The sequence below is a fragment of the Hylaeus anthracinus genome, unplaced genomic scaffold (assembly GCF_026225885.1).
Source record: "Hylaeus anthracinus isolate JK02 unplaced genomic scaffold, UHH_iyHylAnth1.0_haploid 11997, whole genome shotgun sequence".
In the NCBI taxonomy this organism is placed as follows: Eukaryota; Metazoa; Arthropoda; class Insecta; order Hymenoptera; family Colletidae; genus Hylaeus; species Hylaeus anthracinus.
The window spans coordinates 1890690-1917557 of NW_026534344.1; the positions used below are offsets into that span (position 1 = coordinate 1890690).

Consider the following 26868-nt stretch of genomic DNA (forward strand, 5'->3'; position numbering starts at 1 on the left):
AAATACTCTACGTATAATACACGTTTCCATTCTCTCTCTTTCTCTTTTATACAAAATAACAATAATTAGTAATGGTTTCCGTGTCATATATAGTTTAAAACTATCGTTACGATACAATTTCTGTATTTTAATTAAATATTATAATATTAATTTAATCCTCTAATGCTACGCCTCTCTGTCTAGGATCAAAGTCAGGAATCACTGTCTGCACCAATTGCCTTAATTTATCTTTTCTCTTCTCACTTTCCGCGATATCTACAGCAATCGTGAGATACTTTTTCCACGTAAAGAAGTATCTTAATTTTAATTTACTTTTATAATGATTGCTAGCTAACTTCTCTTTGCATTCGTATTGTACTTTCAGTTCAAGTGTTATTATTTGCCACGATTTGAAGTATCTGTCTAAAAGTTTCATATCATAGAAATCAATGGCAACTTGATATTTCACGTTTCCTTCTTTAGTCATCTGCTTCCACTCTCGGAAAGTCTTGACCATTAAGCTTCTATTATAAAAAGTCTCCGCAAATTCAGTTACAATTTTACATCGAATCTCTGTTTCTCTTCTCCATGCTATAAATACGTTCCTTGTTAAATTTTCCTTATAACGGTTGTCTATCTTTTCAATGTTACTCTTTTTTCGTTCAACAAAACCCATTAATGGTTCTATTCCATAACGTCTTAGAAGATATTTTCGATAAAATTCGTCTGCCATATCGTTCAATCTTTTCAATTTTTCTATTTCATTTTGTCGCTTTCGTTCTTGTTCTTTCCATAGTCTTCGTGCCTGAGTTAAAGCCTGTTAATAAATAAATAAACAAATAAATAGCAAATTCATCGTACCAGCTGTATAGTGCATAATCATAGAAAAAAAAAAAAAAGAGTATTGCGGTACGAAGCGATAACGGAGCTTGCGAGTTAAAATTAATGTTTGTGAAACTTAGAATGACATTAATACACTTTGATTTGTTAGGTCTATTGGAAAGATCTGTCTGCCCTTTAATTATGAACGTTCGAATAGTTAGTCTGTGAACAATTACAGTCGTACAATTTCCGATTATACTAATCGTTCCGGGACATGTAGTTACAAATATTCTCAATCGATGTCGAATGAGCTGAGTGAACAGAACTTTCCAGTAGATTAGAATATTACTCGACCTCTCGTTGTAATCTCCTCTTCTTCTGTTCCTCTTCTATTCGAGCAGCCTCTTCCTTCCTTTCTTTTTCCTGCAGTCTCTTCCTGCGTGATTCTTCGGCTAGTTTTATCCTTTCACGTCTAGCTTCTGCTCGAGCTTCCATTCTTAACAAAAATTTTGGTGGATCTTGCGATCGTTGACGCACCGTCAAACTTTCATCCCTTCCGAGAGAGCAGTGAGTCAACGATAAGTATTAATACGTATATAAATTGTAAATCATCGAGGAGATTTGTAGTACCTGTATCCATTTTGCTGCATCAACAGAATCAAAGTTCTCCTCGTCTTTTGGCCGCAGTGAGCGAGCGTCTCTTTAGCCATATCCACTGTATCTTTGGTTGCTCTGAATATTTCCTTCTGCGCTTGATTCAATTTTAATTCCTCGATGATCTTGCTCTGTTCGATCAATTTCGCTCTTTGTTTTTCTATTATCTGTCTTTGAGCACACAATCGACTTTGTGCGGGTGATTCGACGTTAATAGGTTTAGCATAAGTGTTCCGTTTCCTTATTTCTGTATTACTAGTTTTCTTTACGACCAAATTATTATCTCTAACTTTTACATCTTGAGCCTTCGTCAATTCGTTCTGGCGTTCCGTAATTGTATTTATAAATTTTTCGATCCTTTGCTCCTCTGAAAGTAGTTCCGTTTGTCTCTGCGCGGTATCGGTCGTTTTCGTATACGCTCTCCAAATGTCGAAATACTTTCTTGTCATCCTAGAAATCAAATTTTGTTGAATTTTCATCTTAATGTCGCGAAGCCGTTCTTTTTCCTTGACATTTTGCTTGAAGGCATCGAAACATTTTCTTAAAAGGGACAAATATTGCGTTTGCGAATCAAAGTTAGGTTTGTCTCTGATTGTTACTTTTATATTTCCGATGCACGATACTTCGCATTCCGTTTCCCTTGTGTCATTCATATCCAACATTTTCATGGAAGAGTCGTCAACTTCTGTTGCACTTTTCTTTCTAAACGTATCGATAATATTTTCACCGGTATCGTGTCTTTCCATTTTCTCCTCAAATGTCATCTACAAAGAATGTTACATGCTTTCAATTATAATAAAAATATTTTAATCGCTAATTTAGTATCATTTATACCGACCTTGTTTTTAATTCTTCTAGACGTTCTCCAAAAGTCTTCGTCATCCGAAGGTACAAAACTCCTCTTCCTGCACACGTACGGTTTTGAAAGCGTCACTCTAGATTTATCGAGTTCTCTTTGAAATTTTTGCAACTCTTGTTCTAGAAATCTTTGCTGTTTCTTTATATATAACTGCCTCGACTCCTCCTCCGTCAACAACCTGCGAGGTGTACATTTTGTAACAAGTGCTCAGATATTTGTTATTAGTTCATTTAGAAAATACATTTCACCTCCTGGTTTCTGCTAAAACGGAGTGTTTTGTAGGTGAAATAGATAAATCTTCTCGAAGTATTCGATGCCTAGCGTCCATAATTAAGTTTGGATCGAGGATCTCCTTGTCCCTCAACATCGCAAGTTTTTCCGACGATGGAAAAATATTTACTTTCATCATCCGATCTACTATATCGGTGACTTCGTTCGCGTATACCATGATCGCTTATTATTTAGTTAACAAAAGGTTCGTTTTAAGTTACATATTTCTTGGTACGTATCGAGAAACCATAACTGAAACTCTTGTTATCGCGTTGTTGTCTCGTTGTTAAGGAAAGTTGTCAAAGATACGTATCCATCCACCAATCTACCTTACCCCCTGTACACGCAAGTGACCTCAAACTCAAATCGAACTCATTCGTAAATGGGGGGTGGGGGTCGAAGTATACAATATACATACAGTGCTTTTTATCAATGTCTATACGTTTATTAAAATAAACTTTGTAAAATCAATTTAATTGTAATTTAAATTGCCAGTATCCGAGGAGAAAGATTAGTTGTGTACATAATTATAAATCGCGTGTTAACTACTATTCGAAAAACGTAGACAATAATTGGATAGCGGTATTATCAAGAAAATCAGAAATTATTTCGAATCCTACATATCGTCGCGTCGATACGAAACCGTCCCGCCATTTCAGTGGTGCTCAGTCAGCATTATGAAACCGATAGCGATGATTGTTGACTGGACGTGGACGAACCAGTGTATCGCAGCAGGTGCATCACACGGGAAAAAGTGCATCGACTCCGAAAACTTACGTGTCGAGGATGGTAATGGTAAGTCCACCTCTTTATAAGACACACAGATCAAAACAATGTACAGTTGTATAGTTATTTCGAACCTATCGCAACGATTATCGTGTTTTATCGGTACGCTTAAAATCACACGAATGCAATCGTTGTGGTTAAAGGTAGTCCGTCTCTTTCATTCGTTCTTTAACGACAGAGCTAACTGTATTTTCAAAGTACAATTTTGACAGGTAACCGAAGTTGTAATATTCCCGATACACAACGAGAAATAAAATGGATCCAAGGGGCCCTCCTCAGGGGGCCCCTGCTAACTCCTTTGAGATTCTAAACATTGATAAAGTATCTGAGACTTCTGTAAATTGGCCCACCTACCATTTGCTTCCTTCATCAATGTGTGAACAGCCAAAAAAAATGAGTAATAAGTTGTTGTTCTTAACTGTAAGTAAATGGTTGCCGTCAGATTTTAATAGATTTTTTTTGTAGCAAAAAATATTTGAATCGTTTGTTATTAGGTGGAATACGTGGAAGATCAGTCACGAGAATATTCTCGTCTATTTCCAATGTATGAACAGGTTTCCTTTTCCTCTAGAGCATCTTCTCCACTTTCTGATTTCGAACATCGTGTTAGTCCTCTTGACCCAAATATGAGTTCTGCAGCTAGGTATTCGCCTACTCCGGTACAACTTCCATCATCTCCTTTCCATAATTCTGTTGTTGTTCTACAAGGTCCCTCTTCTCCTTTAATATCTGCACCAGAGACAAATGAAAGGGCAAATGTTAACTATGTCTCGCATGTGACCCATCCGATCACTACACAGAATGTACAGCAGACAGATAATTCTGCTGACTTTGTTGCCAATGAAAATGCAGAACAATTGGTTTCCAGCGTTGGTAGCGAATTGATTTTGATGCAAGGTAATTCTTGGTTCATGCTTCCCTTTGAATCTAATCTCAAATTTCACTTTCGTATTATATAATACAAAATGTATTTACAGAAACTAATTCTGGATTAGAATCGTCGGCTGCCCCGCTGATGCTAACAGGAATGCCAAGTACAGACTTTGCATTGAGTAGAGATTTTCTTGTTATGCAAGACGACCAAATAAATGTCATGAATACTTTTAAAAGTCAAAATCTCGATGCGGACGAGTCTATGCTTTCATCGACCCCAGAAAATTCTAACAAAGAGAATAACACAAATTGCTTGATGGAGTTGAAAGAGGAGCAAGAAATCGATGAAATTTTAATGCATGCCGAAGAAAAGAATGATAGTGAAAAACAGAATGTTAGAAGGTCTAAGCGCCGTATAAATGACAAAAAAAATTCTTGTACGTAATGCCGTTATGGCTCTCCATACTTCTATCGACGCAGTATTAAACTTGTGCTCTTTTACAGGTTGCGACGAATGCGATGATATCTGTATCGGGGATAGTTGCACTTCGCATAATGTATGTACAATAGCAGATCAGCCTGTACCGTCTCGTGCTATAGCAACACTGCCAGGATCGTATCTTTCGATAAACAAATTGTCTAACTTTGAAATTGCATCGAGTGGAATGGAGTATGGAGTATTTGCAAAACGTTATATACAGAAACGTACTCGATTCGGTCCTATAGAAGGTATCTTATATCCTTACGACGGTATGTCATTTAAAAACCAATTGCCGTTGCTTTATGAAACCGAAGATGAAGAACTTTTAAAAGTAGATGTTTCAAATGAAAGTAAGTGTTTATATTTGAAAAAAAAAAAACGTAACGGTTAATAAATTCAAAACCTTGATTTGATACTGCAGATGCTTCGAATTGGATGCGTTTTGTCAGACCTGCGTTAACATATAAAGAACAAAATTTAGTAATTTGTCAACAACGCGATGGAATAGTATTTTTAACTACAAGGAGCATTTTACCAAAGGAAGAATTAAAAGCTGGCCCTAGCTCCGATTATGCAATTCGTAGAAACTTAATTGTGCTTCAGCCTATGCAAGAAACAAAAGATGAGAAAGGTATACAAGTTTTGAATGTAATATTTCAAATGATATATGTATAAGTACGTATGATTTCATGTTATAGAACTCAAAAATCAATTACCCGCTTGGCCACGGCTAGAAGATAACCATTCTCGTCGCATTAAAGTATTTCGTGGTAGAAATTTAAAAGAAAAAGAAAATTCAAGACGAAATAATTCGAAAGAATGGAAATGTTCGGTTTGCTGTTTAATTTTTCGAAAACCGATTTTACTCAACCTACACACTCTTACTCATGGTACCGATAAAATAAAAACGAAAACTTACTCGACAGTTTGTCCACAATGTGGCATACAATTTCAAAAACAAAAAGAATTGATTAATCATGTCTCGCAACACGGAAGATTATCTTTAACAAAAGCAAAAAGATTAACACCTCTGTCAACTTACAAGTGTTCAATGTGTTACAAACGTTTTGCTACAAAAGTACGACTACAACAGCACTGTTTGGTACATGGTGCAGAAGATCAAAAGCCACTGCCATGCAACATTTGTTTTAAAAGATTCATGAACAATTCAGCGCTATCTTGTCATTTAAAAACTCACAAAGGTAAATTATACTTGTATTAAAATCTTTGGTATAAGTTAGGTGTTAAATTGTTGTTTATAATCTATCTTATTTTTATTTAGAAAATAAACAAGTGTTCGAATGTCCGATGTGTCGGCAATTATTTAGTCAAAGCATGGCATTAAAAGATCATATCGAGACTCATAAGAAAGAAGATGGTACCTTTAGTTGCCCTTACTGCCAAAGAATATTCATTAAATATTCGGTGATTCGTAAGCATATTAGATCGCACCACTGCGAAAGAAAACACAAATGTCAAGTTTGCGCAAAACGATTTGCTACAGTCGACAAATTACAAATGCATTTGTTGAAACACTCTGATCATAGGTATATGAACATTTGTACGTTATAAACGTAGAGATTGCATTTATATTATGCGATACTTTTCCTGTTCCAACAGGCAATTTCATTGCGCGAATTGTGGGAAACAGTTTAAGAGAAAAGATAAATTGAAGGAACACATAACGAAGCTACATAATTCACAAACGGCTACCGAAGAACAAATGTCGCGAGTCACGCAAACGAAAAAATTTGTTCCAAAGGTATTTGTCTAAACAAATGAAACACTTAATAAGACAATTGATAATATCTGTCTATCTATCTATATATGTATATATATATATATATACATATGTATTATTAATAGGTAAATCCTAATGACTACAATCGGTTCGTTTACAAATGTCATCAATGTCTGGTAGGGTTTAAACGAAGGGGAATGCTTGTTAATCATTTAGCAAAACGTCATCCTGATGTTGCACCGGAATCTGTGCCAGAATTAAATTTACCAATTTTGCGCCAGACGAGAGATTATTACTGTCAATATTGTGACAAGGTCCGGTACTACTTATCGGTGGTTAGAATAAGTTGGTTTATAATATTATTATCGGTTTATTTTAACATTATTTTAATAATATTTTAAAGGTGTACAAAAGTAGCAGCAAACGTAAAGCACATATAATGAAAAATCACCCGGGCGCTGCTTTGCCACCGAGTAATAGACAAAAAGAGTCTGTATACTCTGATTTACCAAATCCAACATTTAGTCAAACAGTTGGTAGTATTACAACGATACCTCAAGGTTGTCAGTGGTGTCACAAACAATACGCCAGCAAGGTAAGTTTCAAATGATCTGATCGTTTGATAAAAGTTTAAAGAATTCGAGGAATTAATTTGGTTCCGTAGGCAAAACTCTTACAACATCAACGCAAGAAACATTCGAACTTGATGGAACCCGCTGACCAAGTTCCACGAGCACGTAATCGGCAGCCTCAAAATCAGAATCAGCCTCCCGTACTCATCGAAGACCACTTCGTGTTATCCGATTATATCCAATCGTGCGACACGGATTCAGATTTCTTTAAGCCGAAAATAATTAAAATATCCAGCGACGTTGATCTCATAAGTAACGGATTGGAACTTGTTGGACAACAATTTGTTCGTATGCGTGACATACGTTGAAAAGATTCGTGGCAACCTGAACGCAAGGTTTTGTCAATTTACTGAGATATGAATCTCATGAGTTTGTGCACAGTCAAGTGGAGGAACACTGTGCTTTTTGCTGTCGTTGCCACATCAGGGCATCGTTGCGCGTAAAGAGCAATCGATGCTTGGCTGAGAAATATTTGGAACGCAGCTTTGTTGGCGTCGGTGCGGAACACTCGATGCTAGTTTGTTGGTTTGTCCGGTTGACAATGACGTCACGACCGTGATTCTTGTTGGAATGGAGTATACACTATTTTACGAAAAGTTTGGGTCTAAGATCAAGCACAAGGACGAAGGTTTAAATCTAAACACACAATGAGAAACACAAACATGGAGATTTAAGACTAAACACAATGGGAAACATGTAGTTATCGAAATGTTTGCTCAAGGTATTACAAGTACGGAGCGCAAGAACGTAGAACATGTCCTTGTACCATCGGTACGTCTCTGACATTAACTCTAGTAGTTTCTTTTGAAATTTTTGAAAAAGCTTCGATTCGATGTCACTCAATTATGGATGTTAGAATGGTCGAATTTGAGCGTCAAGTTTAAAGTGAAATTTAAACTCGGCTTAAATTTGAAGAACGCGATTCTACCGAATCTTAGATCGGTGTAATGTCCCCTCTATATTGATACTTGTTTTTTCTTCTTTTTTTTTTGGATATAGTACTGATCGTAGTATCTACATGTCACGTTTGGCTTTAATGACAAAAGAATTGTCCGTAGATTACACGAGATGTTGTAGTCCGTAAAAAATCGTTCACGTTTTACTCTGTGGTACATTGCCACGTCCTGTCACAGTTGCTCGCATCTGCGTTATCGTTTACAGGAGAGAATACAACCATTTTCAGTCGTAGATTCATAATCGAACGGGTTAATTTTCGCGAGATCGCTACGATTACTTTTAATCGCACAATTTAGCGTGACAATTTTACATTCATCACACTCACCGAATTGAAATATCTGGTTGAAATTGAAGGTACTAAAATAGTTACTTAGGCAACTAAAACTTTTGTCTTTGTAATTTTACGATGCATGTAAAATCTGTATTGTCGAGAGGACAATTTTTTGCGCGATTTACCAATTCATCGAATTTACGCTAAAGCGTAATAAATATAGCATAAAAGCTAGAAATCGCCAATTCCAGAATGTAACTTGATAAATTACAAATTGGCAGGGACGATTCGAAGTGAATTTTACATGCATTAAATACACATAATACGATACGTATTATATTATGGCATTGCGAAGACAAAAGAATGCATGTTTGTTAATGTTGTTGAGTACGTGGAGAATTGTATTGTAAACATGACTTAAATAAAGTTACCCAGTGACTGATTCACTGTATCGTAAAATTTCGTTCTGCAGGGTTTATTATAGATTGGTATCGAACTAATCCAATTATTATAATTGGAATAATCGAAGGATAGGAATTGTTCAGGTTTTACAAAAGTAAATTATATCGAATTTATAATAAAAAATAAAGTTTGTTAACAGTTCACGCGGGCAGTCTAATGGCGCCCATGATCTTTATATAAATAGTGTAAACTAGGCAAATTGACTCTTAAATCGAAATATTCGTAGGTACGTGCGTATAAATCTATCAAATTTACAACATTTCCGTTAATTACTATCATCTATAATACTATTAGGTACACTACGCGAACAAACGAATGATTCGCGTAACAACGTTTACTCGAGACTCGAGCGTTGGACGAATTGAGCTTACGATAGAATTATCAATGCCTGGTTTGCGGGCCTTCCTCCAGTTTTCGCCAGACAACCTAAAACAAACGTTCCCATCTACGTCTGTCTTCGCGTTGTATATCAGCTTTATACGTAACAGAGTGAAAAACTTACGTTACACATTTCTCTGACCAAAGCCTTCTCCCCGTCATGGCCGCCTTCTCTTTCAAGCTGTTCCCTAACTTCGAGAACCTGAAGAGCTCGTACCACCGCTTCCGGTCGGCCTCCCAAATGAGGATTTTCACTGGAATTATTCGGATTGTCCCAAATCTCGCCAGGCGGTAGTTCCCAACCTTGCGCTCGTGCTTGTAGAACACTTTTGTCTTCTTCGAGCTGTTTGACCCGTTGCTCCAAACTTCTTACGTACTGCATCGTTTGATCTGTGAAACGATTTCGAATCTGGAGCTTCGATCGGCGATATTAGTGTCATTTATCGAAGTTGATTTCTCTTCGAAGAAATTACCGTTAAACGTAGACGCGTGCCTAGGTCTCGGAGGAACAGTCTCTTCGGCATTGGTACTCGAACTCGAACCATCTCCGTCGTCTCTCTGACCGCCGCCTCCTCGTTCCTCGTCCAGATAAAGGCACAATTCTTTTAGCTCGAGATTATCCTTGATCAATTCCTGCTGCTTATTGTCCAACTGACGCAATTTATTTTGGTACGCGGAAACTTCCTGACGCATAACGCTCGCCGTGTACCTTCCGAATCTTTGCCATTCTCTCGCCAACTTTCGCCCCTTTTGACGATCGTCGTCCAGAAAGCAACAGAGATCTCGTAGCTCTTGATTATCGTCGCTTAATCTTTGGTTTGCTTCCTTTAACGCGCGCAACTCGCTCAGCTGTAATCAAATATTGTACGTTCGATACTCGAGTGGTGCGTTTACCGACCAAATTGTCGTACCTATATCGTATACCTACATATATACAAGTTTATAGAGAAATCATTTGAAAGAAGGAAAGAAAGAATTCGATCGTTGTCGCAACTATTTACACGCTGTCCAGGGGGAAAAAGAAGCAGAAAGAAACACGGACATGGACATGAATAGCGCTCGGCAGCCACTCTTACCGAGTGAACAAACAAACAAACCGATGAAAACACGCGACTCACCAAGCTCTGTATCTGTCGATTCTGCTCGGCGGCGAGTCTCGCGATGTCGGACTCGGTCTTGCGGACGAACTTGAGCATTTCCACGGGCCCGAGTCGGAGAAACTCGTCGTCGGTGAGCCTCTGTCTAATCGGCGGTGTTTGCGCCGTATTTACCGTGGGAGGATACTGACCGTTAGGTGGCAAGTATTGACCTTGGCCGACCTTGGCCTGTAGGTAACCGTGCGGCTGCGTTTTTGAAACGGCCGCTGTCAGAGCGGCGTTACCGGTTGGAGGGTGTCGATGCTCTATCCTCGGCGAGTACTTGCTTTGGGCATCCTTCTGCTGCGGCACCAATCGCTGCTGCGTTGCTTGAGGATGATGACTCAAGGTCACGGCTGGGCCTTGAACACTGGTCGATACCGAAGTCGATACGGAAGTGGCTGGACCGAAGTGAGGATGATTCTTGAGGATACCGCTGGTCGGCTGTGGCGGTGGCTGATATCGCGGTGGCACTTGTTCCACTGTCGTTGATTTGATCACGTGCAACGGATGCTGCTGCTGTTGCTGCTGCTGCTGCTGCTGCTGCTGCTGCTGCTGCTGCGGCGGTTGGGACTTACTCTTATTGGACATCGCGGCTAATTTAGCTCCAGGCTGTGCCGTGTCCCATTTCAGAAAGTCCACCGACGTGGTTTCTTCTTCGTGCCGGGTTGCTTCGTTCGACCCGTTGAAATGTGGGTCAGCGTTCGGTCCCTCTCTCGCTCTTCTACACTCTTTCTTTTCTCTTCTTAGCGCGCGGGCGGGTGTATGTGTGATTTGTGTGTGTGTGTGTGTGTGTGTTAAGACCGGACTTAATACTTCAGAGCTAGCCGGTCCGATAGCCCGCGTCTTACCTTATCGTCCGACAGGCGAGCCGTCCAAAATCTGCTTCGACTCTTCCGTGCGTGTTCGTCGACACTGTCGTGCATTTCTCTAACAATAAGACGTGTTCTGTCTTGAGAGCATTCGCGAAATCGCGACGGTACTCTCTTTCCGTTAAACTGTAGGTACGCGTGGAACGAATCCTCGACGGTGCGTACTCGCGCACAGCGTTGGCTTCCGTTGCGGTATTAAAGATTGTTAGTTGTCACGTTACGGGTCAGCTCCTACCAATCTCTCGGTATGTCTACGTCCCATCTGTCAGCGACGCTCGAGACGAGGTGGACGAGATGGACGAACACGACCAAAGGACGACTACGCCTGCGAGCATAGCGATAGCGTCGAATCAGAGAACGGAGAGACTCTTGCCTCGAGTCACCTGGCTAAAGGTTTGCCTCGGACACTTGTTTTTTCGTTACGAGAGTATCCCAAGGATACCGGCAACTGGCGATGTCGAACTCGATCGCACTCCCGAGAGCTAATGCGCTCAGTCGGGGCACGGGCCCCCGTTTCTCTCGCTGCTGGCCCGTCGCATTTCACAAGTCGCAGTGCCGTAACACCGAGTGGCCCATTCCAGTTGTCGTTGTCATTTACCACGGGAATAAGCTTACGTCTTCGATCGTCGATCGATCCGTTTGATACGCTACCGTCAACCATCCGACAATCCGATCCGTTCCTTCCCTCTTTCTCCTTATTTATCTTTAGTTTTCAACATCCGACACGAAAGAAAACGACTCGATCGCTAATGGAGTTACCGTACTCGCGAATAAATCGTTCCACTTCTTTCTCGAATCTTGCTCTTATCTTTGCATCGAATCACAGAACCGATTTTTCGTCTTTTTACTGGCACCACGCACCACATTCAACGGTGTGGTTTGTGGTGTATAGTTGTATGTAGCCGCAATTCGCGTGAAAATCGCGTACTACTAATATGGCGACGACCGGGGGCCCGCGATCTCCAAAGAGATTGCCGACGATGCCGCTGGTAGGGCTTTAAGGTTGCGACTTGCGATGCGGACATTCGATTGGACCGTTTTCCTTCTTTAAGGTGGGGATTTAACAGCGCATACTTTGTGGGAGGTTGAAAGGGACGAAATCTTCCGGCTTGGAAAGATTCGACACGGCCACAATGGTCGTTTCCTCGTGTAGAATTTACAGTATCGACGAATATTCCGTATTTTCGGTCATTTTTGTGTGTTATTAATATTACTCGTTTGGAACAGATGCATTGTTGAAAAAAAAAATGACATTACAACTATCGATAAAAATTTGGGGTTTGATTTTCTTGAGTACATTTTAGGGCCAACTACTTTGCTTTAGCAGTGGCGCCATCGATGAGAAAACGTCCAAGTTTGTGGTGAAAATAGTTCTCACTGTTTCTGCTAGATGACGCCACTACTAAAGAGAGGTTTAGTTCTAGTGGCGCCATCGGTGGGAAAACGTCCAAGTTTGTAGTAAAGTTAGTTTGTATCTTTGACGCTAGATGGCGACTGCAATAAAATCAAAATAACGCCATCTATTAGTACAAATAGGAACTATTAGAGGACAAACTTGAGCGTTTTCCCGATAGATGGCGAAAACCATGACAGCTGGTGGGGCCATCTTACAAAAACGGTGAGGAACTATTATCACTACAAACTTGGGTATTTTCCCACCGATGGCGCCACTGATACTCGTGTTGTGGGGATCGACCTTTACGATTCCCCGAATAGTGGGGAGAAACAATTGACGCGCGGGAGAATTGAAGAGGGTAGAAAAATATTCAGAAAGTAAAAACTGAGACACGTGGAAGGTCTGCCGATAGAAATAAAGTTTTGTTGTGTTTAATAACGATTTCGTTATTCCACCCCTACCGAAGAGAGTTGCAGGGGTTACTGCGTCATTGCCATTGACTCGTCCAGGGTGCTGAGCGCCCACAGTGTCTGTGTTGTTTTTGTTTATACAAAACGTTATACGCCGATGACGCCATCTTTAATAGCTTTGCTATAGTCCAATGGTAGCCACCATTGATCTACATCTACGTTTGTACCTCTGGTTGAGTGTAGTTGAATTTGTACGGTCGTAATCTTGTCTTCGGTGCGATGCTTCTTCGTTCTTTGTTCACTAGTGGTTGGTATTAGTATTGGATGTTACTTGTTATATGACGGTACGCTATTTGGAATATTTGAACTGTATTTGATCGCGGATCGCATTAGAGTCGATTGAAACAAGTTAAAGAGTGGTCTTTTAAAGATATCTCGTGATTCTTTTCTTCTGTGACTTATAGCTTGTATATAGTCACTTGTAGTAGGCGAAAACTACATGCAACGCCGATGACTAACGAAAGATTTCGGAACGCGGCTCTGGTAGCACGTTCCTTTGCGCAAAGTTTTTAAGGTTAAGGAAAAAGTGACAGTGCTCCGATAATACTATCGCAGCCAGATATTTTTATGAAGTGTCACGGCGATTTAGGGTGTTGTTTATTTTAATTGAAGCTTGCCAGACGGACGACGAAATAATCGGCTGATTTTAAATGATTATTTAAAAGTAATTATGGCAACGTCTGGTTCCGATAGAAAACCGAGAGTCATAATTTTAGGAGGTGAGTATAGCATAGCCCATTTTGTACGATAATACAACGGATGCGATAAAACTGAAAGGACAAAAACCATTTTATCGCCGAAACAGGATGCGGTTTCATAGGACGTAATCTCGTGGAGTATCTGTTGGATAATGATCTCGTGTCGTTTGTACGTGTCGTAGACAAAGTACCCCCACAAACTGCTTGGCTTAATGCTAAACACCAGCAAATGTTCGAGCATCCTTTGCTTGAGTTTAAAAGCGCTAATTTGATCAATGCAGGTAATTTGATATACCATGAATTAAATCTCGCTATGTTTATCGTTAACGCAATTTACAGTAAATTTTATTATCTATAGTGTCTTGTCAAAATGCATTTTTATCGGATGATACGATTGATTATGTGATCAATTGTGCTGGAGAAACAAAGAGTGGTCAAACAGATCCTGTGTATAAAGAAGGAATTTATAAGTTAAGCATGAACTGTGCTCAGCAAGCGGCAAAGCTACAGGTCGATCGTTATGTAGAAATATCTTCTGGTAATCTTAATGCTTCCGAAAAGGTATGTTCGTTTATTTCAAATTTCTCTGTTAAAAAATTAACCAGCCTTACAATTGTTATAGAATTCTCACAAAGAAGACGATACCAGCGAGCCATGGACATACGTCGCAAAATATAAATTTCAAGTGGAAAATGATCTAAAAAATATACCGAATTTAAAGTACACGATACTCAGACCAGCTATCGTGTACGGTCACGGAGATAGAAGTGGCTTAGGTAATGTATTTCTTTAATTTTGTCCAATAGTATGTTAGCGTTGTTGTAAGTAAAAGAGCTATTCCTTTGTAGCACCACGTCTGGTGGTAGGAGCAGTTTACAAACATTTAGGAGAAATGATGAAATTACTTTGGGGACCAGACCTTCATATGAACACGGTCCACGTGAGAGATGTAGCCAGAGCTGTTTGGCATGTAGTAAATAAACCAGAAACTGTAGGCCAAATATACAACGTTGTCGACGAAGGTGATTCGACTCAAGGATCGATTAGCGCTATAGTTTCAGAATTATTTAACATCAACCACGATTATTGGGGTACCGCATTATCCACATTGGCTAAAGTACGAAGAAAGGGTTATTATATTATTTCTTATATACTTTATAATGAATGTTTATGCACTTTTATATGTGCGAGTACGTATAAATATGTGTGTACGTATCGCATATTTGCTTTTCATTTCATCCTTTATATAAATACCAATAATACGGATTCCAATAAGAGATTAGTTATTTACAATAAATAAGTTTAAAGTTAATTTTTTATTCTGTATCCTAGGCAGACATGAGTTCTGTAGTCGAAGAAGTGAACGACAAGCACATGGGACCATGGGCGGACGCTTGCAATAAAGATGGAGTGGAAAATAGTCCTTTGTCTCCATATATAGACCAAGAACTTCTTTACAACAAACATTTGTATTTAGATCCAAGAAAACTATTAAGTACTGGCTTCGCTTATGTGTATCCAAAACTTACAAAAGATGTTGTAAAAGAGGTAAATAATTATATAAATTCATTCAGAACTACATTATATAATTTCAGATTTTATTATTTTAATCATTTTTATCTAGGTTCTAGACGATTACGCAAGCATGAAGATATTTCCACATTCCTTAGTTCTATGAATTTTGGCAGCACATTGCCAATATCAAATATTAAAAAAGCTTACAATGATTTGTATAAATAACTTTTGGAGCGTTTCACCTTGTGCCTAGTAATCTATGCAAATTACATACTCTATTGTATGTTATACACTTTACTTGTATTTTACCTGCTAACAAATATTGTTAGTCAAGTTTATAGAATTGATCGAATGGAATACGAAGATTTCATGTATAAGCCTATTGCAAATGTGATAAAGTAGGAATTAATGTACTTAATTTTATCATAGATTGAGGTATGAAATTTTTGCACCTTAAGGTTGCTAGTCAAGTTTTGACGTATAAGAGAGACGTATATCGAGAAGTTAGAAAGAAAGGTTAAACAAATCATGGAACTAGATATTCACATGCCTAAACTTAATACATTATAGCTTGTAAAATTGTTTGGATAAATATTTTAGAGAATTATGTATACCGCCAAGAATGCTTTTTATATACCGCATTTCTTCAAGACTGGAAACATAAATAAAATTGTTAAAAATCTAATAAGATTTATAGAAACATAGAAAAAGGATTTTCGTTCGTTTCTTTTTTTTATATCCAGCGTATTCCAATACATAATTTTTAAGAGCCGTGACTTGCGCGCAGAAATCTTTTTATTCCAAGCAAATAATACGGTTACGTAAGTTTAGAATATTAGATGATTCGAATTATACAATGTATTAAATCAAGTACAAATAATATAAATTAAGCTAGAAAATATTTCTAAAATGCCAAACACAAGCAAATCGATAGATTTATAACATGAAATTAAGCCTAATTTTGAAAAAAATCATACAATAAAATGCATAGGCTAACGGCACTAACTGCCAAATAAAATTAAATTAATAGTATTACTCTTTTTAATCAATTGTTATTAATTCTTTGATAATAAAGTTATTCATTAATGCATTTATTTACGTGTCCTTACTGCATCTTTTACATTATTTAATAATTACTAAATCGTTCGGGTAAAGGTTATTATTTCTTATTTTTTAAGAGAAGCAACATTGATACACTTTCTTAATTTTATTCAATCATTGGTTACAACAAGATACTGCACTCAGAATAGTCAACAATATCATTAAATATTTTGTGTATCATTTTAATTTTAATACTTTAAACAATAAGATTATAATTTGACGTAATCTATTATACATAATATATTAAAATATATATTTTGTAATATTTTCTGCAGATAATTTATATATATATATATATATTTATATATATATACACAATTATAGGTAAAAATATTTACAAAGTAACTGCACCCTAAAAAAACAGCATAATTATCGCGATAGATTAATGATGTAGATGTCAGTAAAAAAAGAAAATGATAAGGGTTTGTGAAAAATAAATTAATAAATTTTTTTTAATATATGATAATTACTATAATTAACGATAATAATACAAACTTCAATTTACCGAGTTTCTTCGTTTCCATATATATATCTCGTATAAAATAAAGTATAATGTCTTGGCTACACCTACTCACATACGTGAGAATATATGTTTTCTGAGGTAAATTGTGTAAATCTAAATTATAATGTTGCGTAATAGGTACTGAGGTTAAGTTAAAATTAAGTAATATAAAGTACCTTCCCTGTACAAACAAGGGTGGTGAAATTATGGAGGTATATTTCCTTGACTAGAGTCGCCGTACAATATCAATATCATTAATACTTTTATTCGCGTATGGCCAATACTATTGGATTGTTTCATCTCGAAACGCTATTGCAAATGGAACGAGGTATTGCTACTCTGCTTACAATGTAGTAAAGCTACGAGATTTCGATTTACGAAATTTGATGCGTTAATGAAAAGTGCTGGACTATGTGCTTGAAATATTGCTTAGCGTGATAAAACATACAAGTAGATATGATTCATAAAAACCGATTAATAAAACGTTAGTTTTTTTTTACAGTTCGAATGATTTATGAGATGAACATGTTCTAAAAATTTATGATTTAAAATAGCCTCAATTCCAAGTATATTTTAATACGACTTGTTATACTCTAATTGTGACATTTACAATACTTGTTTCTTCTATTTGCAGTCTAAAGATAAGATGTTTATTGCTTTGTACTTCAATACTGTAATTATAATTCATTTCTTCGAGTTCATAAAACACTTAGCTAACACTCAGCACGGCGACTCTATTTTTTTCTTTTTTTCTTTTTTACAAAGTCTTATCACATCCACACAATCAGTTGAAAAAATGATGGTATGGTTTCATCAATTTAACGCCGATAATTTTCCTTTGTTCTAAATTCAGTAAATGTTCTTAAAAAAATGGAAGATTTTTATACAAGGAATAAAATAAATGTAAAATTGTTCATACTAGAATTATATCCATAGCAGTCAAAACAATATCGCACTTAAATATAGTACATTATGCTGCTAAAAATAAAACGATCAAAATAGTTTATAAGCCTAAATTAATTTTCTTGTTTCTACTACATCTATAAAATCAATGCTTAGAATTCGTATACACAATAAAAAAAAGAGCACGTAATTTTTAAAGAAATAAAATATATAATGTTTGTCGTCACGTTACTTATTTTTGTATCCATTGTTTATAGTTTATATCAACGTTTTTGAACTATACTTTCTTTTTTTCTCTTTTCTTTTCTTCATAAAAACAATAATACCGTCCTTCTTAGAATTTAAGAAATTCTGTCAATACAATTAAATTGTACAAGCTTAATAATTAACATATACATACAGTGCAAAAGATATTTTGAAATATTTTAAGAGTTTGATGCAAAGGAAAAACAAACCCACGAGTGATCAATTATTAGTTGCCTATTGATTATACAGTATATGAATTCTCATTTCCCATTTAACTCTAGGAAGTGTATAACAAATACCTTCAACAAATATAAAAGTATCGTACTATACGTCAGTAACGTAAAATGTAACAGGTATGCGTTAAATATGATAACAAATGGAAAACAAATTATTCAAATAAATAATCACAAAACAAGCATTTTATCTGTGAAATGTGTTTGCAACAAATGAAATTTGTTGTAAAATTATCAAGAACAAATAGCTACAATCGTATATGCATGAATTGAGATTCTAAAAACATGATTGTAATATATTATTTATTTTATAAACCTGTATCAGATCTTGTAACTACTCAAATCATAAAGTTCTGTAATGGTCTATTAGTTTAAGTTTCAATAATAAAAAAAATAAGTAAATCATGATTTATACTTAGAGAAGTATAGCTGTGGAATATGTACTATATAAAAAATCTGTATTAATAGCAACATTGTTTTAACATAAGGCAGAATCATTTCTGTGAAAATGATTTCAAATGATACGTTTAACAAATTATTTCGTATAAAGATGTAGAAATCTATGCAATAAATATATGGTAAAATCTCTAGCATGTGCAGATTAAATTAATTCTATCTTTACATGGTTTCATACTGTGCTTGTAGTGACTACGTTATTGCGTAATTCAGTGTAATGTATGATCATCTGAAGTAGTACTGAATGTAAAATGTAATAAATAACAATTAATGGAGGTACAATAATAACATGACATATCTACGTCTCACTCTAAAAGATTAGCTTATTCTATCAGGTACTGTATTGGGTTTTCTGTCATGGTAACATGCACCAGTCTGGAATATGTTTCTAGTTTTGTTTCGTTTTCCTTTTCGTACGATGTAGTTAACTTTAAATGCCTTGTATAACGTAAGATTTATCATTATCGTGCAAACTGACATTGTGAACAGGAAAAAAAAAATATATATATAAAATAGAATAAATACATGCCCAATCATTTGATAACGATACAAAAAATGTAGTATACACTTTAATTTTTCCTGTTTTCTTTTTTTTTTTATGTCTCAATAGAGAATACTATAATGATCAGAAATCTAATTGAAAACCAAACTTTTCTAAATTAATATGATCATTGTAATCACTTTTTTTCAAAAATGTGTTATAACGTTTTATCCTTTAATGGAGTAAATGTTTGCCAACATTTTAAATGTTACGTATGTATTATGTTGCAGTATTTGTAATTAAAAGCAAATATGTATTATACTTTAGATGTGTAAAAAGATCTGAGTAGTACTTTTTTCTTATAACATAAAACTTTTCATTATTAATTTAGATTTAACTAATGGAAAACTTAACGAATGTGGAATGATCAATACTATTGCTCTCTTGAAAAGCAATACATATCGTACATGTATTTCAAAAATGAGATAACTCAAACAAGTAGGTTTTTTAGAAGAGACAAAAAAATTGTTTGCGAGCTTTGCAGAAAACTATTTAGAGTACAAATAATATTAACAAAAAAGAAAACTACATTTAACAAAGGGTCACTTTTATACAAGGTCGTATAATTTTATTTAAGATATAACGAGCGATATAAGCGAGAGAAATTTTGAAGTTATGACTATCTAACTCGTTTGTATTATAGATGTTATTCAAGAATCAAGTGTTTTGAGCTGTTTCATTTTTGAAATATATGTACGATATATCATTAGGCCATACCTGTACCCGGATATTTAATAATTTTGCCCTTCCCAGTGTAAAGGAATGCATATTTACTTATCTTTCGCTATTATTCGAAACATGATACTTTATAAACATATTCACAGTTAATAGTTATCCTATGTACAGAAGCATCGAATATCTTCTTGCTAGACCACCGATTCATTCATTTTGTTTCATATTTTTTTACCTTTTCACAGGTATCAACTCAATACATATATAGGAGCAAGTTATCTAAAGAATATTAAGTATCATTTGTACCACAGTATCATTTTCTATTAAATGAAATCTAGGAATTTTCATGAATCCTTACTGCGTCGTTAATACGAGGATACTGTGTTGTTTTTGATAGAAATAACTTGCTTCAGAAAATTATATACAAGATAACAACTGAAGTGTTCAGATTCGACACACTTTCTCGACACCATTATTTACATAACTTATGTATGCATTAGTATTTCGTTTACAAGCGTATACCACGTGAAACTTGTAAAGTATAGTAACTTGCATTGCTTTTACTTCATTGAGAATTCCATTCTTGTTACTTTTAATTTATATGTACGCGTACGTGTATACACATGTATATACATGTTGCAGTCAACTGACTCAAGTCGCAGAAAAACTTTTGCACCCTACCTGTTGCACATTAGCATAGGAGAAAAATGTGAACACTCAAATATATTGCCTAATGCTTTCATCCATTTGGTCCAAGTGCTGGAACAGATATACACATAGATTTTGATAGGGATGTGCCACCATCTAAACATCCCGAATTATTATTTAAACTGCTACTGCTACTGCCTAAAGTACAATTGACCATTGTGAGTTGTGTGCCTTCCAAATCTGGTTCCGATTCTTGTTCTTGATTTTCTTTGTTTATGACAACGCTGTCCTTAGATTTATACTAAATTGTAAAATGCATGTTTCGTTACAACAACATATTTTTAAAATTATTTATGTTATTCGAATTAGAGTCTAGACCTATTCGTACCTGCGAATTTTGTGTTATTTGAATATCTTTAGGGTCCCCGTTTACTTCCCATGACGGTAGTAAAGGTTCTTTTGCATAAGATTCAAGAATTCCGTTAGATTTTCCACCCTGAAACAATGAATTTTTATATAATATTTCGTGTACGAATAGACGATAGATAAATATTAATATTTACACACCTTCGTATCCAAATGTGGATTAGTTGTAATTGGAGATGAAGGACAAAGAACAGCAAGTTCAATTTCATTAGGAACTACTCTAATATTCGTTTGCTGACTAACCGATGAGGAAGACTGATTTACGCAACATCGGTTTCCATTTCGTATCAACGTACGTCCTTTTGTAGATTGCGCATTTTCTCTTAAGATACGAGCATTTTCACATTTCTTTCGACAATACATGCTACATAAACAGATTGTAATAAATCCAATGCTTATGCTTACGCCGAGAATCACACCTAAGCATAGATAATAATAACATTTTATTAAAACTTAAAATACGATATAACAAATTTTTACGATTAAGTTGCGTGCGTGTTTGTAAATGTAAATCAAACCATTTTATTCAACCAATTACTCACCAAGACTTTGATCAGGTTTCGTGTTTTGTGGTGGTTTTTGTTTATCCGGCGAATTAGGTATAATTGGTGGTCTACCACCGGTAATGATAATTATGGGATCCGATGGTTTACCATAACCGGCTTTTGTCATAGCTTGTACCATAACAAAGTATCGTTTCCCGGAAGTTAAACCAGGTAAAGTTGTAGAAGTTTTATTGCCAGGTACCGTCACGTTTCTCCACATCGTAGTTGAATCCATTAAATCCATGGTGTAAATGACAAAGTAATTTTGTATTATGCCGTTTATATTACTCGGTTCCTTCCACGCAATTCGCACTTTTGTGTTATTTACCAAAAACCATTGTACTTCCTCCACCTTTCCAGGAACTGAATACAAATTATTAAATTTTCCATCGTATAAATACACGAGAATTAAATATTTTAATATAATACTTACTGTCTTCGTTCGTATAACATTCTATAGATTCGCTGTAAAAACTGCTTTGGCTTGTATTATTTCGAATAGCTCTGACTTTAAATTGATACAATGTAAACGGTTTGAGTTTATCGACGCTGGTCTTGGTATCGTTTCTGTTAAAAAAAATAGTTATATATATAGATTTCAATAATGTTCTCTACCACACCGGAACATTCCAATTAAAAATAAAATTAACCTTAATACGTACAATATAAAACATTTAGGACCATCTAAATTTGTTGTATGAATTGCATGATAACATAATTCAAAACCATCCACTTCATGCATGTCACTCAACGACCATGTGACGTTTATAGAATTAGGTGAAACAGGAATAGCTTCCAGAGCTATTGGTATGTTATCTGATTTATAAGTAAAAAAGTTATTTATAATATGTATATATATATATATATATATATATATATACTCATTACTTATATTTATAACGAACTTACGTGCATCAGGTTGAATAGTTTCTATTTGTTTTGTTAGACAACCTGTCACCTCGCCAGAGCTTATCATGCATAAGCCCACTGTATAAGAAACGTTTATATCTGAACAAAAAATGTACAAATTATTTTTTATATATGTACAACACGGTACCCATGTAAGTATATTTAATACATACCAAGATTAGTAAATACATATTCAGTAACGTTCTGTGGTAAAAAAATAGTTACTAATTTGTGTCCATTTTGATTTTCACAATAGATTTGCCAAGAGTCAAATTCTGATTCAATTTTATCTTTTTCTTTCAGATTTATACTCCATTTCGCCTAAAGTAATGTAATTTGATCGATGTTAATTAAAAGAAATAACGTACAATTTTTTTAATGTTTTTTTTTCACTACCTTCGCAACCGAAGAATTTACGATTAATATTTGTATATCCACAATATTTTTGATAACAATCGATTCAGCAGATGGCATAGTTACAGTGGTCCATTCTAATTGTGTTTCGCTCATATTAGGCCAACCTTGATTTGTCCTAGCTAGTACTCGTAGATCATACTGTGCTCCAGGTATTAGATCTGTATAAATATCGATTGGTATAGAAGTTGTAATACTGTAAAATCAAATTTGATCAATATTACCATAATTAAGATAGTAAATGCATACCAGATAGAACATAGGATTCCACGCTAGCAGGCAAATGAAGAACACGAGAAAATGGATGTTCGTGTCGTCGACACTGTAACTTATATTGTACCACGATACCACGGGACTCGGATTTAGTTAGCGGTTCCCATGATACATTTAATTTTGTACTGCTAATTATATTCACGTTTACTTTTGGTACACCTTTAGGAACTGAATAGAAAATAGAAAAAGAAAACGGTATTTTCTAAATGTTGTTTGTTCTGTCCATAATAAAAGAACAAATAACAAATAACATACCACTTGGAGCTGTAGAACACAAAATGGTGGCTGATTGGTCACTAGCACCATGATTGTTCCACACTCGTATGTAGAAGGAATAATTTGTAAATGGCTCGAGAAGCTTCGTTACTTCTACAGACGTAGAATTACCTGGTTCTGGTGGAGAAACTTCTTCCTTGCCTCCTTCTATATGTAAAACACATATGGAAAGATTAATTAATCTACTAATCATTAATCGACTAATTTTATCGATGTTCTTATCAATGTAGAATTCTCTATTAAGTCCCTTACCTACGGGACTATAATGGACGGTATAAGCTGTAATACTGGTAACTGGTAGAGACTTTGGTGGCTCCCAGGAAATAAAAATTTTAACTGGTGATAGAGCATGACAGTTTAGAGAGGTAGGTGTAGCAGGACTATTACGAGATGTGTTTACTTGAAGCCGACCTGCGGCCCAAATTTCTCCAGCTGTATTCACAGCAACACATTGATAAATACCAGAATCTGAAGGAACCGTTGCCGATATTGCCAGCTCCATTTTATTATATTCCTTTACGTACGTAGTCCTACGTCCTGCAAATAATCGATACGGAAAATTTGTATATTACGTATTATAATAAGTACAAAGATTTATTGTAAGTATTCGTGCGTGTAATATTACCGTTAATTGTAATATTTAATGAGTCCTTTAACCAATATATTTTAGGCATAGGTAATCCCTGTGCTTGACACTCAAATCTTGCAGTTCTCCCATTTGGGCATACTTGATTTATAGGTGTCTTCAAAAAAGAAGGTGGTACTAAAACATCCACCGTTATATTCTGAAATAATTTTTGTAGGATATCATTAGAGTTTGTAACAATTGATCACACTTGAAAAATACGCTATGATAACAAACCTGAATTTCCAAATTATTTGTACCGAAATTTTTCGTAGAACATAAATAAATTCCCGCGTCAGATACACTCACATTTACCAATGACAATATACTAATGCCAATACTAGAATTAAGCAAAATGCGAGGTTGTGCAACATTATGATTATCTAAGGATCAACAAACCATAAAATATTAAATTTATATTCACTCCACGAATATCCAAATAAAACATCGACAAATGTAAATTACCAGTATAGCGAGGAATAAATGTCCACGTCATAAGTGGAGATGGATATCCAGATGCGGCACATGCTAAATTAAGATTTGTTCCATTTAGCAACCAATGATTGTATGAAACTTGTGGAAATAACGATGGCGAAGTATGCGAACCATTACGCTCTAGTTGAGAGGTAATAATTAATTTTGCCTCTTTACTTTTTTTGGTTTTCTTTAGGAATTCATTATTTACTATGCATCTATTAAAACAAATATAGATTTAACTTTATGTCGACTTTTGTACGCTAGATGCGTACATACATAGTACATACCTATACGAACCAGCATCCGATAACTCTGTTGCTTTTATATACAGAACACCTGGTGGTACCATAAAATACCTACTATTACAAAGCCAATGTTAATTACAATAATTGTAACATATGATAAACATTAGTCATTATTTTACAAGATTTTCTTACTTTGAATTATTCTGGTTGGGCAACAATGTTTTTCCATTGTGCTGCCATGTGATATTAGGAGGAAAAGGAACACTATCTATCAAGCAAGATAATCTTGCAACTTCGCCCTCTTGTACAGTTATATTTTCAAGCGATTGTTTAAATATATGGGCAAGTTCTACAATGTACAAATATAATTTTAAGTTTTAATAACAGACGAGAAATTGAACGGTTTGGTAAAATGATAAAACAACTAATAAGATACTTACCTGCTATTTGTATAAAGGTAGGAGACGATCGTAGAAGTCCTAAATTAGTATGTGTTACACAACGATACTCGTCTTTATTGTAATTCCTAAAATTAACTGTAATATTGTTTTTTTCTTTAAACTTCTGCACCATCTGTGATAAATAAAACAGAACAATAAATGATACTTAATATATATTTCTGAGCATTAATTAAATGATAGTTCAAATGACAACCTTACCTTGTGTAAGTTAAGAGAGCCATTTCGTAAAAGAGTACAACGCGTGATACCACATGGTGGTGCTGGTACTCCATTGTGTAACCAAGAGATATTTTGATTTGATCCGGTTATACAACTAAGTGTAATTCCTTTTTTCCCTAATATCACATGACCGCTAGGTTGAATTTCCAATGTTACACCGGAACCTTTGGTTGGACTATTGTTGAAGCTTTCCGGTTTCGATATGTTTTTATTGTGTAAACTGGCTCCGATTTCTTTGACACCTGAAATGCATCAGTTGAACAGTCACATCAGTAAAAACAAATATTAATTGAAAAATTCAAAAGTCGGCCGTACTGGCTTTGAACTTTGTAGATTTTGTTTTTCGTTAATTCGAAATAAGAAAACTATCGAGTGATCGAAGAAAACTGTAAAAAATATTTTCAAAACACAGTATAAGCCTTTTCAGTTTAATCGAAAACGATCAGCTAATATTTTGATTAAATGCATACATCAAGCTTTAAAGTATCGATACGTTGTCGTAGAAAAAACATTTTATGCGTGCCAATCTAATATAAACAATCGAATCTAAATACTTATGTTTGCTTAATAATGTACGACTTAGGAAAGGAAAAAAGGAAATTGAAGTGATAACCAGCAATAAAAGTAGGGAAGAGTAAAGAACGTTAACGCGTGGTCCAGTTCCAGCGTGTATCGGTTAGCGAATATAAACAGATTAGATAGGAAAGGAGGGAGACGCACCTGCGGCACAAGCGGGTTTTAGCACTTCTGTAAACAAGATGCTTAGTAAAAGTACTCGCGCCGCCATATATTCACACTCATTGGCACTGGTTTCACTGACAAATCTTGGCCAAAACACGCCGTCGGTTTGGTAAACTTTTCTGCGAAATTCGTCGCCGCATGTTTGACATCGCCTGAAAGAGTTTTCGGCCGTTCCGTTCGCCGAACTCTTACCCCCCTTCGAACTTTGCTTTGCTTTCTCACATCATCGTCAAACAAAACAGTATATCGTCACCGAAACCTCGAGGACGTTGACTATGCCGAGACTGCACGGTCGTCGCGAATAATACTCGATTAGCTTCGTTTGCATTAGCACGCGATTCGTTCGTTTCTTGCCATCTTCCACCACTGCTACGGCTACCCCCGTTCGTGATTCTTACAGTAAAGAAGAAGATTCAAAATTCTCGATCCACGACACGTAGTGTCACCAACGGAAACTTTTCGAACCAGAGAAATATAAATTTCCATGTAAATAGTTAACCGGAAATTTTCATATTACGCGTAGTTATCAAACTTGACAGAATCACGAAATTAATGTTACTACGCTTTATGATCAATTGCAAACTGTTGCAAACTTCCCAATCCCATTACTTCCCATTGAAATACTGTCGACAATTGTCGATTAGAATTAATTTTCTTACTACGAATAAAATGTAGATTTCGATGCATTTGAATACTTGGATGT

The 26868-nt window shown here is 35.7% G+C and overlaps 5 protein-coding genes across 7 annotated transcripts; 2 read left to right on the forward strand and 3 right to left on the reverse strand.

Annotated features, from left to right (window-relative positions):
• Positions 1–108: 108 nt before the first annotated feature.
• On the reverse strand, positions 109–2897 carry LOC128889180 (golgin subfamily A member 6-like protein 26). Its single transcript, XM_054146579.1, has 5 exons — positions 2563–2897; positions 2294–2492; positions 1432–2219; positions 1156–1354; positions 109–796 (listed from the first exon to the last, which is right to left on the reverse strand). Exons 1-5 carry the CDS (start codon positions 2760–2762, stop codon positions 152–154), a joined length of 2031 nt encoding a protein of 676 aa, XP_054002554.1. The 5' UTR covers positions 2763–2897; the 3' UTR covers positions 109–151.
• Positions 2898–3103: 206 nt separating this feature from the next.
• LOC128889900 (PR domain zinc finger protein 10-like) lies at positions 3104–8771 on the forward strand. Of its 2 annotated transcripts, none has more exons than XM_054147967.1 (12): positions 3104–3379; positions 3583–3790; positions 3865–4267; positions 4348–4680; positions 4748–5074; positions 5146–5355; positions 5423–5926; positions 6007–6271; positions 6345–6486; positions 6591–6779; positions 6869–7060; positions 7130–8771. In XM_054147967.1, the coding sequence occupies exons 2-12, from the start codon at positions 3626–3628 to the stop codon at positions 7403–7405; spliced, it is 3006 nt and encodes a 1001-aa protein (XP_054003942.1). In that variant the 5' UTR covers positions 3104–3379; positions 3583–3625; the 3' UTR covers positions 7406–8771. The 2 variants fall into 2 exon arrangements, with proteins under 2 accessions (XP_054003942.1, XP_054003943.1); XM_054147968.1 differs by lacking the exon at positions 3104–3379 and adding an exon at positions 3384–3513.
• Positions 8772–8896: 125 nt separating this feature from the next.
• On the reverse strand, positions 8897–12173 carry LOC128889901 (coiled-coil domain-containing protein 85C). The gene is made up of 4 exons (XM_054147969.1): positions 10284–12173; positions 9639–10014; positions 9290–9555; positions 8897–9213 (listed from the first exon to the last, which is right to left on the reverse strand). Exons 1-4 carry the CDS (start codon positions 10890–10892, stop codon positions 9169–9171), a joined length of 1296 nt encoding a protein of 431 aa, XP_054003944.1. The 5' UTR covers positions 10893–12173; the 3' UTR covers positions 8897–9168.
• Positions 12174–13259: 1086 nt separating this feature from the next.
• On the forward strand, positions 13260–16346 carry LOC128889888 (3 beta-hydroxysteroid dehydrogenase/Delta 5-->4-isomerase). Its single transcript, XM_054147943.1, has 7 exons — positions 13260–13758; positions 13845–14018; positions 14096–14298; positions 14360–14513; positions 14586–14854; positions 15070–15285; positions 15362–16346. Exons 1-7 carry the CDS (start codon positions 13710–13712, stop codon positions 15413–15415), a joined length of 1119 nt encoding a protein of 372 aa, XP_054003918.1. The 5' UTR covers positions 13260–13709; the 3' UTR covers positions 15416–16346.
• Positions 16347–20510: 4164 nt separating this feature from the next.
• On the reverse strand, positions 20511–26590 carry LOC128889887 (protogenin-like). 2 transcript variants are annotated; one of them, XM_054147942.1, is made up of 20 exons: positions 26145–26590; positions 25404–25666; positions 25185–25317; positions 24937–25093; positions 24787–24855; positions 24488–24714; positions 24260–24405; positions 24023–24182; positions 23650–23934; positions 23377–23544; positions 23098–23289; positions 22831–23009; positions 22608–22755; positions 22435–22533; positions 22188–22341; positions 21959–22092; positions 21523–21888; positions 21122–21399; positions 20943–21050; positions 20511–20855 (listed from the first exon to the last, which is right to left on the reverse strand). In XM_054147942.1, exons 1-20 carry the CDS (start codon positions 26209–26211, stop codon positions 20646–20648), a joined length of 3543 nt encoding a protein of 1180 aa, XP_054003917.1. In that variant the 5' UTR covers positions 26212–26590; the 3' UTR covers positions 20511–20645. The 2 variants fall into 2 exon arrangements, with proteins under 2 accessions (XP_054003917.1, XP_054003916.1); XM_054147941.1 differs by having other exon boundaries at positions 24787–24858.
• Between the last annotated feature and the right edge of the window lie 278 nt (positions 26591–26868).

Coding starts and splice junctions, on each gene's coding strand:
- LOC128889180 (XM_054146579.1), bottom strand. CDS start 2,762: ATGGTATACGCGAACGAAGTCACCGATATAGTAGATCGGATGATGAAA. Junction 1,355..1,431: donor ATGCAGCAAAATGGATACAG/GTACTACAAATC, acceptor CTCTCTCGGAAG/GGATGAAAGTTTGACGGTGC. Junction 797..1,155: donor AGAGGAGATTACAACGAGAG/GTCGAGTAATAT, acceptor ATTTATTAACAG/GCTTTAACTCAGGCACGAAG.
- LOC128889900 (XM_054147967.1), top strand. CDS start 3,626: ATGGATCCAAGGGGCCCTCCTCAGGGGGCCCCTGCTAACTCCTTTGAG. Junction 6,272..6,344: donor TTGAAACACTCTGATCATAG/GTATATGAACAT, acceptor CTGTTCCAACAG/GCAATTTCATTGCGCGAATT. Junction 6,487..6,590: donor CGAAAAAATTTGTTCCAAAG/GTATTTGTCTAA, acceptor TATTATTAATAG/GTAAATCCTAATGACTACAA.
- LOC128889901 (XM_054147969.1), bottom strand. CDS start 10,892: ATGTCCAATAAGAGTAAGTCCCAACCGCCGCAGCAGCAGCAGCAGCAG. Junction 10,015..10,283: donor ATCGACAGATACAGAGCTTG/GTGAGTCGCGTG, acceptor ATTTGATTACAG/CTGAGCGAGTTGCGCGCGTT. Junction 9,556..9,638: donor GCACGCGTCTACGTTTAACG/GTAATTTCTTCG, acceptor ATCGTTTCACAG/ATCAAACGATGCAGTACGTA.
- LOC128889888 (XM_054147943.1), top strand. CDS start 13,710: ATGGCAACGTCTGGTTCCGATAGAAAACCGAGAGTCATAATTTTAGGA. Junction 14,299..14,359: donor ATCTTAATGCTTCCGAAAAG/GTATGTTCGTTT, acceptor CAATTGTTATAG/AATTCTCACAAAGAAGACGA. Junction 14,855..15,069: donor CATTATCCACATTGGCTAAA/GTACGAAGAAAG, acceptor TCTGTATCCTAG/GCAGACATGAGTTCTGTAGT.
- LOC128889887 (XM_054147941.1), bottom strand. CDS start 26,211: ATGGCGGCGCGAGTACTTTTACTAAGCATCTTGTTTACAGAAGTGCTA. Junction 23,545..23,649: donor CGTCCATTATAGTCCCGTAG/GTAAGGGACTTA, acceptor TTTTACATATAG/AAGGAGGCAAGGAAGAAGTT. Junction 22,534..22,607: donor ATATGTATTTACTAATCTTG/GTATGTATTAAA, acceptor TTTTTTGTTCAG/ATATAAACGTTTCTTATACA.